Here is a 17,502-nt window from a genome sequence, read left to right on the forward strand (position 1 = left end):
TAAACAATACAAAAGAAAAGTCCAGAGCCTGAGACAGAAGTAGTAGTAGTAGTAGTAGTAGTAGTAGTAGTAGTAGTAGTAGTAGTAGTAGTAGAAGAAGAAGAAGAAGAAGAAGAAGAAGAAGAAGAAGAAGAAGAAGAAGAGGAAGAGGAAAAAGAAGAAGAAGTAGTGGTAGTAGTAGTAGTAGTAGTAGTAGTAGTAGTAGTAGTAGTAGTAGTAGTAGTAGTAGTAGTAGTAATAGCAGTAGTAGCATCACAATCCACCACCACCACTACAACCACCTCACTTTAGAAAGACAGCATCTCTCTCTCTCTCTCTCTCTCTCTCTCTCTCTCTCTCTCCAGCCAGCTTTCCCTCCAGGGCTGGGCAGGGTGGGGGTTGCCAGTTAGTGGATTAAGAGTTCCTGAGATCGACCACCTTAATGGAGAGTGTGTTGTCTAGGGTCACGTGATCAGCGTTCTGTGGGGGAGAGAGAGAGAGAGGTTACTTGGTGTGTGTGTGTGTGTGTGTGTGTGTGTGTGTATGTTTTATTCATATATATATATTTTTTAGCATTTATTTATTTATTTTTGTTTAAACACACTCACAGTACCTGGAAACACACACACACACACACACACACACACACACACACACACACACAGCACCTGAAACAGTGGCGGTTCCTTAGGGTGTGGGTGAAAGCCGCTCTGGTGACAGGCAGCGATGAAAGGCAGTCCGTGGTGAGGGCTGAGTGTGAAGAAGCCAGTCTCTTGGTACTTTGGAGCGCACACGATGGCTATGGCTTCAGGCATCATCAGCTGGTACGAGCAGTGAGTGTGTAGGTCCACGCTGGAGAGGAATGCTGTCTGGCTAGGGTGAGTCTGTGGAGAAGGATGATTTTGTTGGTTTAGGTTAGGTTAGGTTAGGTAAAGAAAGGGTGTTTGGCTAGGGTGAGTCTGCAAAAAAAGAGAGGATTATGTTAGTTCTGGTTAGGTTAGGTTAAGTAGAGGAAGGCTGTCTGGCTAGGCTGAGTCTTTGGAGAAGGATAATTTTGTTACATTAGGTTAGGTTAGGTTAAGTTAGCTGAAACAGAGGTGGAAGTGTGTGTGTGTGTGTGTGTGTGTGTGTGTGTGTGTGTGTGTGTGTGTGTGTGTGTGTGTGTATGAAGAAGTCAAGGAAAGATTAGCTAGTTTGAGATGAAAGAACAAGAGTTTAAGACAGAGAAAAAAACAAGAGAAGGAAGAGAAAGTTTAAAGACAAAAAGAAGTTCATTAGCTTGAGAAAAAGAACAACAACAACAACAACAAAAGAAAAAAAGAAAAGAAAAAGAATGAGACAAAAACAAGAACAAGAAAAAGAAGAAGAAAAGAAAAGAAAAAGAACAAGAAAAGGAAAAAGAAGAAGAAAGTTTGAATATATGAATATATATATATATATATATATATATATATGTGTGTGTGTGTGTGTGTGTGTGTGTGTGTGTGTGTGTGGTAAACAGTAAACAGGTACTAACATGAATCCAGCCGATGGTGATGAGGTCCAGCTTGTCTTGGTGATCGAACAGCTCCTCCTCCTGCTGTGTGGTGCAAGAGTCAGACGTCCCACACTGCTTGGGCACCAGCAGATGTGTCACCAGCAGCTTGTGTTGGGTCTGGTGATGGAAGACGGGAGGTTAGTGCTGTGTGTGTGTGTGTGTCTACCCCACCCTTACCTAACCTAACCTCACCTCAACTAACCTAACCTAACCTAATCCCACCTCACCTCACCCATGACTCACCAAATGTCCTGCCAACACCCCACAGGTCTCAATGTTGCGAGTGGTGTTGCTGTGGGCCAGGGACATGAAGTTGGCCATCAACTGAGTGGGCACCCGCACCTCTCGCAGCCCCCCACTCTTGGCGCCCAGCAGTGATGTGGGCTTGCTGCTGCGGTCAACCTGCGGCACTCTGAAACCCCAAGGCAAGTGTTAGTCTAGGGTCGCTGTTAAATTGTCGATGTTATTTTGTGTTTTGATGTGTTTTTTGTGTGTTCTGTGTGTTTTTATTTAGTTACTTGTTTGTTTGTTGGTTTGTTTAATTTGCTTTTTTGTGTTAAAGTTGATAAGGGTATTCTATATATTTGTTTTGTTTATTTGATGTTGTTTTCTTGATTTTCTTTGTATTCACGATAAACTTGACTTATTATAATTATCATTTCCTTTTCTTTCTTGCTTCTTATTCAAACTTAACTAAGCCAAACTTAACCTAACCTAATTTAACTTAATATAACTTAAGCTAAACTAATTCAACTTTAACCTAACCTAACCAAATTTAACCTAACCAAAGCTAACCTAACCTCACCTCACCTCACCTAACCTAACCAAACCTATCCCAAAAAGGAAGAAAAAATAGAAAAAAAAAAGAGAAAAATCACTACTCAAACCTATTTATTGTATTTACTCATTCCAACTATTAAAATTCCTAACTTTACTTAACCTAACCTAACCCCAAACAAACACACCCAACAGACACTGGCTTGATGTCACGTGGCGGCATATGCGGGGCGGAGGGGGAGACAGTAGGCGGCGAGAGGTCATCTAAGGTCAACTGGTCAAGGGGGTAAGCAATGGTGCCGAGGGTGTCAAAGGAAGGCGGCAATTGGTCCTCCTCGTAGTGCCTGTGTAGCGAGAGTTCCTGAAGCTCTTGCATCTTCCTCTCCTCTGCTCTTTCTTCCTCCTCCTGCCTTTGCCTCTGTGTTGCCTGCTGGAGCTGCCTCTGGTGCTGCTCCTCCTCCTGCTGTTGCCTCTCTCTCGCTTCCTTCTCCGTCTTGAGCTGTTAGTGGGTCAGATTGTGTTCGGTTAAGTTTTCAATGTTTTTTTTTAATCATAAATGGTGTTTTTTTTAGAGAGAGAGAGAGAGAGAGAGAGAGAGAGTGTGTGTGTTTGAAGGAGAGAAAAAAAATTGTGTTTGGAGAAGGAAAGAAGGAAAAATTAGCTGATTTAAGGAGAGAGAGAGAGAGAGAGAGAGAGAGAGAGAGAGAGAGAGAGAGAGAGAGAGAGAGAGAGAGAGAGAGAGAGAGAGAGAGAAAATGTTTAGCTAGTATGAGAAGACGTTTTTGATAACCAATGGTATTTTAAATGGTTCTAATGGGAATAATGGGGTGTTTTAGTGATAGTGATTTATAATGGGTGTTTTAATGTTTTTAATGGTAATGGTCTTTTAAATGGGTCTTTTTGTTGTGTTTTGAATGGGAAGTGTCTTGTAATGGATTCTAATGGTTTTTCAATGTTCTTTTAATGGAAGTTACATTTTCTAATGGGTTTTTAATGGTTTTCCCTGTTCTTCATAGACAAATACACACATGAGACTGGTGATTGAGAGAGTCTTTCTGTTTTCTTTATATTTTTGTTGCCCTTAGCCAGTCATCATCTCTTACATAAAAAATAAATGTCTGTTTGTATGACTGTATGCAACACACACACACACACACACACACACACACACACACACACACCTGTTCTTGTAAGGCAACATTGTATTCCTTCTGGTACTTCTCCCTCAGCTGACTCTTCAACTTCTCAGCCACAGGTAGAATCTCCTGGAAAAATAGCAGTGTTAGTAACAGAACAATTGAATCATTTCTTTCATACTATGCTAAACTTTTACACACACACTCAAACTAACACTTCAATTCTTACCTCTAAAGTAGACCTTCACACACACACACACACACACACACACACACACACACACACACACACAGAGAATGGACCAAGTGGATAATGAGAAACTGATCCTGAGAGAAGAATATGACATTAGAAGCCCAAGATCGCATAGTAAGAAATTGAGGAAGGGAAGATGTCTGAGAGATGTTAAAAAATATAGTTTCCCGCAAAGATGTGTTGAGACTTGGAACAGTTTGAGTGAGGAAGTGGTGTCACCAACGAGTGTGCAGAGCTTGAAAGAAACATTGGATAAGTGTAGATATGGAGACGGGGCCACACCAGTGTAAAGCCCAGGCCCTGTAAAACTATAACTAGGTAAATACACACACACACACACACACACACACACACCTTGACTCGCTTGTTGCTGGCTGCCTTGTCTGCCGAGGAGTGGGTGGAGTAGTCAGGGTGTGTCCGTATCTTCTCAATGAATAACCTAAAGACAGAATGAAAACTAGTGTTAAAATCAGCATATGGGGAGAATTATGGTAAATATGACCTGGTAACACACACACACACACACACACACACACACACACACACACACGAGTACTTGGGTCTAATATATTTGCATACTGAGTTAGTGGCAGTCCTACATTAACATTCTGCTCTGTGTCAGATTACTGGGGATTGAGAAGCCTTATAGCTCAGGGAGGTTACTAACAAGAAAAAGAACCCCAGAACTAAACAAACAAAAATATACAACAATAATAAAATAAAAGCGTTAGGTATAACAAAAATATTCGTACATGAAAAACTTGCATTAAACTCAATTTACACAAACTTAACAAAAAAAAAGAGATAAAACATTACATAAAACACAAAAAAGCATTAAGTAAAAAAATTACGTAAACAAACCCCCCAAAAAATTACGTAAACAAAAAAATTAGCATTACGTAAACAAAACAAAAAAATTACGTAAACATGAAAAGCCAACATTACGTCAACAAAACACACAAAAAAAATTACGCAAACAAGAAAAACAACATTACGTCAACAAAACACAAAAAATATTACACAAACAAGAAAAACATTACGTCAACAAAACACTAAAAAAACCTACACAAACACAAAAAATGAACACTACATCAACAAAACACCCACACAATACGTACGTCATAAACTTCATATAGAGAATAAAGGCATTTTCTAGACTGCCTTCCTCTTCATAGACGTGTGCCATCCTGACCATCTCCTGCCCTGATCGGAAATACCTCCTTAGTGGAATCTTACCATCCACCACCAGCGTGTCGCCCTGCCCACAGAGCTGCTTGATGCGCACCGCTGCCTCCAGGTGTGTCAGCGCTGGGTGGGACATGCTGCTGCTGCCTCACTGCCCTGGGGTTAAGTTAGGTTAGGTTAGGTTAGGTTTTTCAGAGAGACGTCTCAAGATATTTGTCCCAGAAGTTTGACTAATTATTTTGAGTCTTTTATGGATACTACGATTCAAGTGGGCCTTTTTTTTCAATAATCGTTCTTTTGCCCTTAGTAGTTCTCCTTACATAAAAAAAAAAGGTTAGGTTGGTGTATTTAAGGTTTTGGGTGCATTTTGTTGGGTTTGAGTGTGTTTTGGGTGTGTTTGGTGGTGTTTGAGTGTGTTTGGGTTTTGGTGTGTGAGTGTGTTTTGTGTGTGTTAGGTTGTGTTTGAGTGTGTTTTGGGTGTGTTTGGTTGTGTTTGAGTGTTTTGGGTGTGTTTGGTGGTATTTGAGTGTATTTTGGGTGTGTTTTGTTGTCTGAGTGTGTTTTGGGTGTGTTTGAGTGTGTTTGACTGTTTTGGTGTGTTTGGTGGTATTTGAGTGTGTTTTGGGTGTGTGTGAGTGTATTTTGGGTGTGTTAGGTTGTGTTTGAGTTGTTTTGGGTGTGTCTGGTAGTATTTGAGTGTGTTTTGGTTGTGTTTGGTGGTGTTTCAGTGTGTTTTGGGTCTGTTTGAGTGTGTTTTGGGTGTTACAATACCCTACTTAAGTAATGTTTTTCCTCCTCCATAACACCCTATGTAATCTTTTTCCCTCCTCCATAACACCACAAACCATTATAACACCCTATGTAATCTGCATGGCTTTTACAAACACCACCACTACACCCTGCCAAACACCACAACCCACCAAAACTCCATTAAATACCCATTAGTTAACAATCAAACACTGCAAAACTATTAAAACTCATTACAAACATCCATTAGCTAACTCACAAACACTACAACCCATTAAAACTCATCAAAACACCCATTAACTAACTCACAAACACAAATCCATTAAAACATCCTTCAAAACACCCATTAGCTAACTCACAAGCCCTACAAACCATTAAAATGCCCTACAAAACACCCATTACCTAGCTACCAAACACAAACCCACCAAAACTCCATTAAAACCACCCATTAGCTAACAATCAAACACCACAAAACCAATAAAACACTCTACTAGACACTCATTAGCTCACTACGACCCTTTAACCCATTGAAACTCCCTTAAAAACACCCATTACCTAAGTACCAAACACCAAACCCATTAAAACACCGTTCAAAACAGCTACATCAAACACCACAAACTCATTAAAACACCCATTAGCTAACTACAACCCCTTAACCCATTAAAACACCCTTCAAAATACCCATTAGCTAACTACACCCCCTGAACCCATTAAAATCCCCCTTAAAAACACCCAATATCAAACTACAAACACCACAAACCAATAAAAGACATCCTTCAAAACACCCATTAGCTCACTACGACCTCTAAACCCATTACAACACTATCACATTGCCCTCTACTGTGACCTGACCTTGAAACCATCCCCTGAGGTCACATCCACACCATCTAAGGTCACCCACAAGGTCACACAGAGGTCGAGGTCACAAAAATACCTTTCCAGTCAATTCCAAACAAGACATTTTAGAAAGTGATGCAATTTAAATAACTCAAAACTCGTATTTCTACTTAAGCACAGGCGTTGACCTTCACGAGAATAGGTCAGGAAGGTCAAAAGGGGATAGTTACCAATGGGGCGGGGTCATAGGAGGGCGTGGTGACCTGAAATAAGGTGAAAATAGGTCCCGTTGCGAGGCAGGAGGGAGTGACACATGAACAGCTGATCAGGCAACAGAGAGCACGTGGTTTTGTTTACATGGGGGACTATTGCTATTTCTCTTATTTATTCTCTATTTTCTCTCCCGTTCCTTCTTCTTTATTTAGAATTTCCCTATTTTATTTGTTTTTTATTGTTGTAATGGCTGTTTGTTAAGTTTGTGTTTATTTTGCCTTTATCTTGTGTTTTCTATTTTCTTTTTTATTTTTTTCTCTCTATTCTCTATTTTCCCCTCCATTTCTTCTTCTTTATTTAGAATTTCCCTATTTTTTTATTTTTTTTTATTGTAATGACTTGAATTTGTGTTTATTTTGTCTTTCCTTTCTCTCTCTCTCTCTCTCTCTCTCTCTCTCTCTCTCTCTCTCTCTCTCTCTCTCTCTCTCTCTCTCTCCTTCAATCTGAAATTCATCCCTTTATTCATTTTAATTGTTGTGATGTTTGTTACGCTCTTATTTATTTATTTATTTATCTATTTATTATTTATTTATTTTTTCTCTCGTGTTCTCCATTTTCTGTTCCTCCTGACGCTACAACAATAAAGTTATCAAACAATCTCTCTATTTTCTATTTTGTCCCTTCATTTTCTCTTCCCCTTATCTGAAACCCATTATTTTATTTATTCTTTATCGTTGTAATGGTTGTTTGTGAAGTTCTTGTTATTTCGTGTTTTAAATAATTATGTCTTCCTTGTTCTCCATTTGACTATTTTTCTCTATCTTTCTCTCTCCTTTATTCTCTTCTATTCCTTCTTCCTATCTTCTTAAACTCACTAATTCATCCATTTTTCTTCTCTCGCAATCTCTATTTTTATTTTTATTTTTTTTTTCTCCTTTATTCTCTATTTTTTCCTTCATTTCCTTCCTTCCTTATTCTGAAACTCATTATTTCATTTATTTTCTTCTTTCTCGTAATCTCCACTTTTATTTCTGTTTTTTTCTCCTTTTCTCTATTTTTCCTTCATTTTCTTATTCCTACTACTTCTACTACTACTACTACTACTACTACTACTACTACTACTACTACTACTACTACTACTACTACTACTACTACTATTAAGAAAAACTGGAGGAGGAGGACGAAGATGAAGAAAAATAAATAATAATAATAATAATAATAATAATAATAATAATAATAGTAATAGTAATAATAATAATAGGTAAACATATTAACTCAGTAGTAGTAGTAGTAGTAGTAGTAGTAGGTAGCGTCAAGAGATTGGTATGTCCTAATAAAGATAACTGGCTTTCACTTTTATCATGTGACTCTCTCTCTCTCTCTCTCTCTCTCTCTCTCTCTCTCTCTCTCTCTCTCTCTCTCTCTCTCTCTCTCTCTCTCTCGTTTCCGGTAGGATTATTATTGGGGGCCGGAAGGTAAACAATACCACCACCACCACTACTACTACTACTACTACTACTACTACTACTACTACTACTACTACTACTACTACTACTACTACTATTACTACTACTACTACTACTACTACTACTACTACTACTACTACTACTACTACTACTACTACTACTACTACTAATAATAATAATAATAACAATAATAATATTTTAATTTTATATATTTGTTTATTTATTTAAGTTTACGTAAATATTATAACTGCATATTTCCTCCTCCTCCTCCTCTTCCTCCTCTTCCTCCTCCTCCTCCTCCTCCTCCTCCTCCTCCTCCTCCTCTTCCCGGAAAAAGAAACTCTCTTCGTCATAATATTTCCACGAAAACGGAAAAAGAATAAAAAAGAGAGACAAGGAAAAAAAGAATGAGATTTCCGGTTTCGTAATAATTCATGGGTGTGTGAGAGAGAGAATCGAGGTACTGGTGATGGTGATGGTGGTGACAAAACATCAAATTAACACCATTTCCGGCTTCTCAACACCACAAGCTACTATATAGAGATGCAATAAACATTTTCAAAACCTTCTACCTCACTTTGCAGTACATAATGATAAGGAAAATGGCGTAAAATAAGGAAATATGAGGAAAACTCTGGGAAATTTAAGTGGTGGTGACAAAACATCAAATTAACACCATTTTCCGGCTTCTCAACACCACAAGCTACTATATGAAGATACAATAAACATTTTCAAAACCTTCTACCTCACTTTGCAGTACATAATGATAAGGAAAATGGCGAAAAATAAGGAAATATAAGGGAAACAGTTTGGGACGTTTGAATCAAGAACGCGTTTTGAAATTTTCCGTCCGCGTGTGTTTTTGATGTTAATTTGCATATTTATTTGATTTTTAAGGGATGTTAAAGGTATACTGGAGTTTATTTAGGCTTATTATTGCTTCTTCTGACCTTTCACTAAACTACAAACTGCTTAAAAGGCCGATAATGACGAGATATTTAAGACAAGTATCAGTTTTTGAAGGTCTGATGAGGCTGTTCACAATATTTATTTCTCTGTTTTAAGGCGCGTAAATCTTTGTAACACGGTATAGTGGGCTTTAAATGGACTTCATATACATTTTTTGACCTTTAATAAAACCGTACAGTGTTTAATTCCTTCAATACCAGACATGTTTTCATATTTATTCTGTTTTTTGCCTGATTTTACAGCTTCAGAAACTTATGTGGGGATTAGAATAGTGAAGACTGTGGCCATTAATCTTCTGACCTCCATAGACCCTTCCTAATGTCAATGAAATGGTCTAATGGTACACAAAACTCATATTTTCATATTCATTCTGCTTACTAATTGGTGATTTTATACAGCTTCAGAAATTTACGTGGGGATTAGAATAGTGAAGACTGTGGCCATTAACCCATTCATGTACTGGGACACATTTTCACCTTGAGATTTGTGTATGATTAAACCATTTTATTAACATTGGGAAAGATTAATGGCCACAGTCTTCACTATTTTAACCCCGTCAATACTGGGACACATTTTTTCCTTGAGATTTGTGTACCATTAGACCATTTTATTGACATTAGGAAGGATCTATGGAGGTCAGAAGATTAATGGCGACAGTCTTCACTATTTTAACCCCTTCAATACTGGGACACATTTTTACCTTGAGATTTGTGTACCATTAGACCATTTTATTGACATTAGGAAGGGTCTATGGAGGTCAGAAGATTAATGGCTGTGTTAAGGATGTGTTGCAGTACTGAAGGGGTTAACAAGACCGTGGAATGCTAAATAGAGCCAGAAATCCCAGAATAAAGATAGAATAAGGAAGATTTGAAGTTTTGATGTACGATTTAGTTTGTGATTAGTTAAAAGTTGGTACACATTACTTTGTTTTGAAGGAGAGAGAATGTATATAGTGAGATTTACATTTACTTAAAACTCTCTGGCCCTTGTAAGTGATGTAAACTGCTTAAATTGACGTTAAAAGAGGAGAAATTATTTGGATAATTTGTTCAGGCTAGGTGTGTTTTGAAGGATAAAAAGAATATACTGAGCTTTTCATTCTCTTAATACCCTTGTAAGTGTTGTAAACTGCCTAAAATCACACAAAAATATAAACTAGGATATATTTGGATAGTTTGGTTCAGATTGCGTGTGTTTTGAAGGATAAAGAGAATATATTGAGATTTACATTTACCTAAAACTCTCTGACGTTTGTAAATATTGTAAACTGCCTAAAATTACATACAGATAGAAATTAGGATATATTTGGATAATTTGGTTCATATTACGTGTGTTTTGAAAGGATAGAGAGAATATAGTGAGGTTTACATTTACTTACTGCTCTTTGACTCTTGTAAATATCGTAAATTGCCTAAAATAACGTAAAAAGAGAATCAGGGTATATTTGAAGTTTTGTAGCGTGTTTTGGGTTGGCAGCTGAGTGTCTTTGAAGTTTATCTATGTTAGGGATTGTTTATCATCATAACAGGATGTAATGCATTTGATATGAGCTTGACAAATCTTCTCCGTTCGGTGTTGAAATTGTAAAGCGCTGAAAAAGACTAGAAAGAAGAGAAAACAGGAAAGATTTGAAAGATTTGAGGTTTTGTAGAACGTAAAGTTGGTACGATTTTTAATTTTATGTTTTATGAGCGGTAAATATTATCGTACCAGGCTATATTTAATGTTATATAGACTTCATTTTGCCTTTACGACCTATAACAAGATCGTAAATTGCTTGAAAAGACTTAGGGAATGATAAAATAGGAAACATTTGATGGCCCTAGAGAAAATTGAGGAAGGATAAAATCAAGTTTGTTTACAGCAAATACACTTATAAACAACAAAATGGTGTATATAACTTTCAAACACATCATTTTCTATCAACCCTAGAAGCCAGAAATGACAAAAACCAAAAATAGAACAGAAAAACAAGGAAAAACACGAGACACCTGAAAATATTTAAGTAACCCCTAAACCCCCACCACTCTCTATGACATGGTTTTCTCTAACACCACCCCTTATAACACGCTATTTTACGATAAACAGGCATTATACAGACAACATTAATAGCTGAATATATACCTGGGGAGACGAGGGAGGCTTGTGGGAGGTTAAGGATAGGTAGAATAGGGTGAGGAGGCCGGGCGCAGCAAAAAAGACGCAGATAGTATTGAATTTTCAGCCCGTCAGTCCATTGCCTGCCATCTTCTCGTGTAGGGGCCTGCCTGTCCTCCTCTTTCCCTCCCTGGGCTTCGTGCACGTACTCCCCCGGGCCGTGCTGCTCTCCACACACAAACCCCAGTGAAACCTTCCCTTCAGTACCCCGGGGTTGCCTGTGGGCGCTGTAAAAGACGAAAAAACCCGAGAAAGAGCACCATAGACAGCCGCCCCTGAGCTGGGAGAAGGGGCGTTTTTGAGTGTATATTTTAATTCAGCCCCCCAGGACACCCCTACAGCGTCACCATGTCGGGGAATATGGGGATGGAGCAGTTAATCCCCATAGTTAATAAGTTACAAGATGCCTTCACACAGCTGGGCGTCCACATGCAGCTGGACTTGCCTCAAATTGCTGTGGTAGGAGGGCAAAGTGCGGGGAAATCTTCTGTGTTGGAGAACTTCGTCGGGAGGTCTGTGTCTGTCTGTCTGTGTGTCTGTGTGTGGTGTGTGTGTGTGGGAGAGGGAGAGGGGAATGGTGTGTGGGTGTGGTGTGGGTTGGAGTGGTGGGCGTATCCTCTCTCTCTCTCTCTCTCTCTCTCTCTCTCTCTCTCTCTCTCTCTCTCTCTCTCTCTCTCTCTCTCTCTCTCTCTCTCTCTCTCTCGTGTATTTAGTTTATTTCTAAGGATAGTCTTTTTTTCATTTCTCTCTCTCTCTCTCTCTCTCTCTCTCTCTCTCTCTCTCTCTCTCTCTCTCTCTCTCTCTCTGATTTAAGTTAAGAATCCGTTATATTAATTTAAAGTTGTGTTAGGTTAGGTTAAGTTAAGTTTAGTTAGGTTAGGTTAAGATTGTAGAAAAGATTAGCTAATTAGGTTAGTGGAGTAAATTTTAAGTTTGAACCAATACAGCTTATCTTATATTTCTTTTCCCTGCGTCTAACAAGCTTGAGGACCTCCTGGGAAAGCGGGGGTGTTAGGCTGGGGAAACCAAACCTAACCTAACTTAAATTCTGTCGAGAAGTTATAATTAATTTCCGATAGGGTGAAATGGGGTTAGAAATGCTCATAGATCTAACATTAATTTAACCTAACCTAACTTAAAAATCCGTTCTGAAGTTATTATTGATTTCTGATAAGGTTATATGGGGTCGTGAAGTTATTATTAATTTCCGATAGGTTAAAATAGGATAAGAAATATTCATAGACCTAACCTAACTTAAATTCTGTCCTGAAGTTATTGTAAATTTCCGATAGGTTAAAATGGGTTAGAAATGGTCGTAGAAGTAACCTAACTTAACCTAACTCAACTTAAAAATCCATCCTGAAGTTATTATTCATTTCCAATAGGGTAAAATGGTGTGAGAAATGCTTGTAGACCTAACCTAACCTAACTTAACCTAACCTGAATTTCTATCCTGAAGTTATTATTAATTTGTGATTGGGAAAAATGGTGTTAGTAATGCTCATTGAAGTGAAACCTACCCTAACCTAACCTGAATTTTGTCCTGAAGTTGTTATTCATTTCCGATAAGGTAAAATGGGGTTTAGAAATACTCGTAAACCTAACCTAACCTAACCTAAATTCTGCCGTGAAGTTATTATCAATTTCCGATGGGGTAAAATGGGCTCAAATGATGGTATAATTGTGATGTCAACCATGAGAACGTGTAGAGTGACGTTTGGTGTACTGGTTCAAATTGCAATCGTACCCAGTTATATACATGAGCCAGTATCTGCTACTTAAACTGCTCCAAACTCGCTAGATAATTAAAAAAAAAAAAAAAAAAAGGTATGGTCTGGCTATGGTATAACTAAATGAATAAAAAAAAATATGTGGTTTGTAAAAAAAATGGTTGACAAGTTGATATAATGACTGAATGAATGATATCTAAATGTGGCGTATTGGTTCAAACTGCAATGATACCCAGTTACGTTAAAATCACATAGTTTGTCAGGTTACGATTACATTACACTTAAATTACATAGGTTTGGTTAGGTATAGGTTAACCTCTTAAGGCACCAGGTCATGCAGGCACCAGGACATGTTTTCCTATTGATTCTAGTTACAATTTGGTGATTTTACACAGATTCAGAAAACATACATTGGGATTAAAATAGTAAAGACTTTGGCAATTAATATTTTGACCTCTGTAGACCCTTCCTATTGCATATAAAACTGTCTAATCATACCAAAAAATCATAGTAAAAATGCATCTCAGTATTGAAGGAATTAAGTTAGAATTTCCTGGTTCTTGGTGGTGGGTGGTGATGTGGGTCCTAATATGTGTGGCGCTATAAATAAAATTGCCTGCGTCGCTAATGGGTGGAAGGTGAAGAGTGTTTCCTATGCATGCTTTTGAAATAGACCTACAGGCACTATAGGCTATGACATTGAAAAATATAAAATGAAATAAATAACAGGAACGATGAAGCAAATAATGAGTGATGAAGGAAATGGTGAAAGTGAAGAAGAAAATGATGTTGGGTGTTGAATGAGAAGAAAAGATAATGATAGGTAGTGATGATAAATTGATAAATAAATAAAATAAAAAAAAACGTGCTCAAGAACATGAAAACGACGAAGAAAATGAGTTGAAATGAAAAGAAAATAATGACGTTAACTGTTGAAGGAGATAAGATAATAATAAATAATGATAGATAGATAAATTAGATAAAAAAAAAGAATATGAACATGAAAACGACAAAAAAAATAGTAAAAACAAAACAAAAAAAAGGAAAATGGCAACAGTTTTGAATAAGAAAGAAGATAATAATAATAATGAATAAATAAACAAGATAGAAAAAAAAAATGATAAAGAACATGAGACGGATGAAGAAGAGAAGTAGAAATAAAAAAAAAATAATAATAATAATGGCGTTAATGGGTAATAGATAATAGGTAGTCATAATAGATACATAGATAAATAAAAATAAAGAAAATGGTAAAAAATAAAAAGAAAATGAGGTCAGATGGATAAGAAAAAAAATGATAATGATAATGGAGAGATAAATTAATAAGATAGAAAGAAAATGGAAAATACGTAGAAGATAATGAAAATAAGACAAAGATACAAGAAACAGTGAAAATGAAAAGAAAATGATACTAATAAATGAATAAATAAGATTGAAAGATAAATGAAAATAGAAGATGAAAACAATGAAAACAAGTGAAGAAAAGAGTAAAAATTGAAGAAAATAAAGATCATACTTGCCGAATAAGAAAAAAATAATTGTAATAGTAAATAAATAGATAGAGATAAGATAAAAGGACATTTGATGCGTTCCAAGAGACATCGCGTATTTCTAAATTTACGTAAAACAAACTTGTAATTTTCACAAGAAACAATAGATAATAGGGAAGATGCGGGATGTGGTCCAAATCACGTAGAAACAAACCGATCGCGCAAATTTCATCATAAAATTTTTTCGTTCGCGTATTAACAAAAACGCATAAACTAAACGCGCGTAAATCAAGAGTTACCTGTAGTTTGTAATATTATGATGCATTAAGTTAAGATTGGTGAAATATTGCTAGGTTTTTTCTATATATGTACTGGAAATCATTGTTTTGTCTTGTTTTGTTTGAAATATTGCTGTTTTTTTTTTTTTCATATATGTACTGGAAATTATTGTTTTGTCTTGTGATTCATAAGGAGTAAATTAAACACGCGTAAATCAAGAATTACCTGTACTAAGAACATGAGAACGATGAAGAAGACAATGAAAAATATAATAAAATGTCGACGTTAATTGCTAGATACGTAAAAATTGATAATAATAGTAATAATAAATAAAAAAAAAAAAGAAAAAAAGGAGGGAAATAATTGCCGTTAAGTTTTAGATAACCCTCGGCATTCACAAAACACAAGAAACAATGATGAAAATATGAGAGAAAGATAATGAATGATAATAATGAATAAATAAATAAAGAAAGAAAGAAAAACATGCTGTACTTATTTTAATTGCACCAAAAATATTAAAGCGATTAAGAATTAGGTTAGGTTAGGTTAGGCTATGCAAGGATAGGTTAGGTTAGGTTAAGTTAGATTAGGTTAGGCAAGGTTAGGTAAGATTAGTGTAGTGGCGAATTAACACATTATCCGACACACACACACACACACACACACACACACACACACACACACACACACACACACACACACACAGATAAGTAGGTAAATAGATAACTAGGTAAACACAAAGGAAGCAGGTGGCATGAAATATCTGGCAAGGCCTCAAGGTAAGGCTTTGTACACACACACACACACACACACACACACACACACACACACACACACACACACACACACACACACACACACACACACACACACAAGGCCAGAGGATAAAACAAAGGGTCAGATCAGGAGATAAAGAGATAGTTTGCTAATTTTAAACCCTTTCATCTTTTTATACAAGAGGGCAAAACTGGCTAAGGGTGATGTAAGGTTGAAAAAAAAGGTTGCCAGTTCCCGTGCAGGAGATAATTAACCGTCGCATCCCCCAAAAAAGGATAAATAGACAAGTGAATAATGGGATAAATGTCTTGAAACCTCTCTTAAGTGGAATCAAGTTATAGAAAGTTGAGAGTTTTGGCACATAATCATACGAAGAGAGAAAATAAATGAATAAAATAAAGGTAAATAAATAAAAAGAGGTGAAAAATGAATAAATAATGAGGTGAATGTCTTAAAACCTCCCTCTTAAATGGAGTCAAGTTATAGAAAGTCGAGAGTTTTGCATCGAATCATACCAAGATGTTTTGTTTATTTATTTATTTTATTTCTTTGTCTTGTTTTAAAGTGTTTTGGTGAAGGAATAGAGTTACAATGGATGTTAATACTGTTTGCTATGGGTACTAGTAAATGTTAACCCCTTCAGTACTGGGACACACTTCTACCTTGAGATTTGTGTACCATTAGATCATTTTATTGATATTAGGAAGGGTCTATCTATGGAGGTCAGAAGATTAATGGCCACAGTCCTCACTATTTTAACCCCTTCAGTACTGGGACACATTTTTACCTTGAGATTTGTGTACCATTAGACCATTTTATTGACATTAGGAAGGGTCTATGGAGGTCAGAAGATTAATGGCCACAGTCTTCACTATTTTAACCCCTTCAGTACTGGGACACATTTTACCTTGAGATTTGTGTACCATTAGACCATTTTATTGACATTAGGAAGGGTGTATGGAGGTCAAATGATTAATGGCCACAGTCCTCACTATTTTAACCCCTTCAGTACTGGGACACATTTTTACCTTGAGATTTGTGTACCATTAGACCATTTTATTGACATTAGGAAGGGTGTATGGAGGTCAAAAGATTAATGGCCACAGTCTTCACTATTTTAACCCCTTCAGTACTGGGACACATTTTTACCTTGAGATTTGTGTACCATTAGACCATTTTATTGACATTAGGAAGGGTGTATGGAGGTGGAGGCAGAAGATTAATGGCCACAGTCTTCACTATTTTAACCCCTTCAGTACTGGGACACATTTTTACCTTGAGATTTGTGATTAATGGCCACACACTATTTTAATTACTGGGACACATTTTTACCTTGAGATTTGTGTACCATTAGACCATTTTATTGACATTAGAAGGGTGTATGGAGGCAGAAGATTAATGGCCACAGTCTTCACTATTTTAACCCCTTCAGTACTGGGACACATTTTTACCTTGAGATTTGTGTACCATTAGACCATTTTATTGACATTAGGAAGGGTGTATGGAGGCAGAAGATTAATGGCCACAGTCTTCACTATTTTAACCCCTTCAGTACTGGGACACATTTTTACCTTGAGATTTGTGTACCATTAGACCATTTTATTGACATTAGGAAGGGTGTATGGAGGTCAGAAGATTAATGGCCACAGTCTTCACTATTTTAACCCCTTCAGTACTGGGACACATTTTTACCTTGAGATTTGTGTACCATTAGACCATTTTATTGACATTAGGAAGGGTGTATGGAGGTCAGAAGATTAATGGCCACAGTCTTCACTATTTTAACCCCTTCAGTACTGGGACACATTTTTACCTTGAGATTTGTGTACCATTAGACCATTTTATTGACATTAGGAAGGGTGTATGGAGGTCAGAAGATTAATGGCCACAGTCTTCACTATTTTAACCCCTTCAGTACTGGGACACATTTTTACCTTGAGATTTGTGTACCATTAGACCATTTTATT

General features: G+C 36.9%; 2 protein-coding genes across 24 annotated transcripts in view; one reads left to right on the plus strand and one right to left on the minus strand.

Moving 5' to 3' along the window:
• Window positions 1-244: 244 nt before the first annotated feature.
• Window positions 245-6,825, minus strand: LOC123499427 (STAM-binding protein-like). Of its 3 annotated transcripts, none has more exons than XM_045247452.1 (9): window positions 6,682-6,825; window positions 4,801-5,023; window positions 4,037-4,121; window positions 3,475-3,558; window positions 2,482-2,792; window positions 1,760-1,928; window positions 1,496-1,633; window positions 648-863; window positions 245-459 (listed from the first exon to the last, which is right to left on the minus strand). In XM_045247452.1, exons 2-9 carry the CDS (start codon window positions 5,001-5,003, stop codon window positions 394-396), a joined length of 1,272 nt encoding a protein of 423 aa, XP_045103387.1. In that variant the 5' UTR covers window positions 5,004-5,023; window positions 6,682-6,825; the 3' UTR covers window positions 245-393. The 3 variants fall into 3 exon arrangements, with proteins under 3 accessions (XP_045103387.1, XP_045103475.1, XP_045103554.1); XM_045247540.1 differs by having other exon boundaries at window positions 248-459; window positions 2,491-2,792; XM_045247619.1 differs by lacking the exons at window positions 245-459; window positions 648-863 and adding an exon at window positions 893-938.
• A 4,493-nt stretch (window positions 6,826-11,318) lies between these two features.
• LOC123499567 (dynamin-like) overlaps window positions 11,319-17,502 on the plus strand; it is a 57,986-nt gene continuing 51,802 nt past the window's right edge. For 11 of the 21 annotated variants that reach the window (XR_006673041.1, XM_045248974.1, XM_045247755.1 and 8 more), the window contains exon 1: window positions 11,319-11,771. Coding sequence is in view for 20 of the 21 variants with exons in the window: in XM_045248974.1 (XP_045104909.1) it covers window positions 11,608-11,771 (164 nt within the window). In the remaining variant the exon portion in view is untranslated. The remainder of the gene's footprint in view (window positions 11,772-17,502) is intronic. The other 10 variants (XM_045248500.1, XM_045248746.1, XM_045248387.1 and 7 more) reach the window with 1 other exon arrangement.

This window comes from Portunus trituberculatus, chromosome 1, assembly GCF_017591435.1.
Source record: "Portunus trituberculatus isolate SZX2019 chromosome 1, ASM1759143v1, whole genome shotgun sequence".
Taxonomy (NCBI): Eukaryota; Metazoa; Arthropoda; class Malacostraca; order Decapoda; family Portunidae; genus Portunus; species Portunus trituberculatus.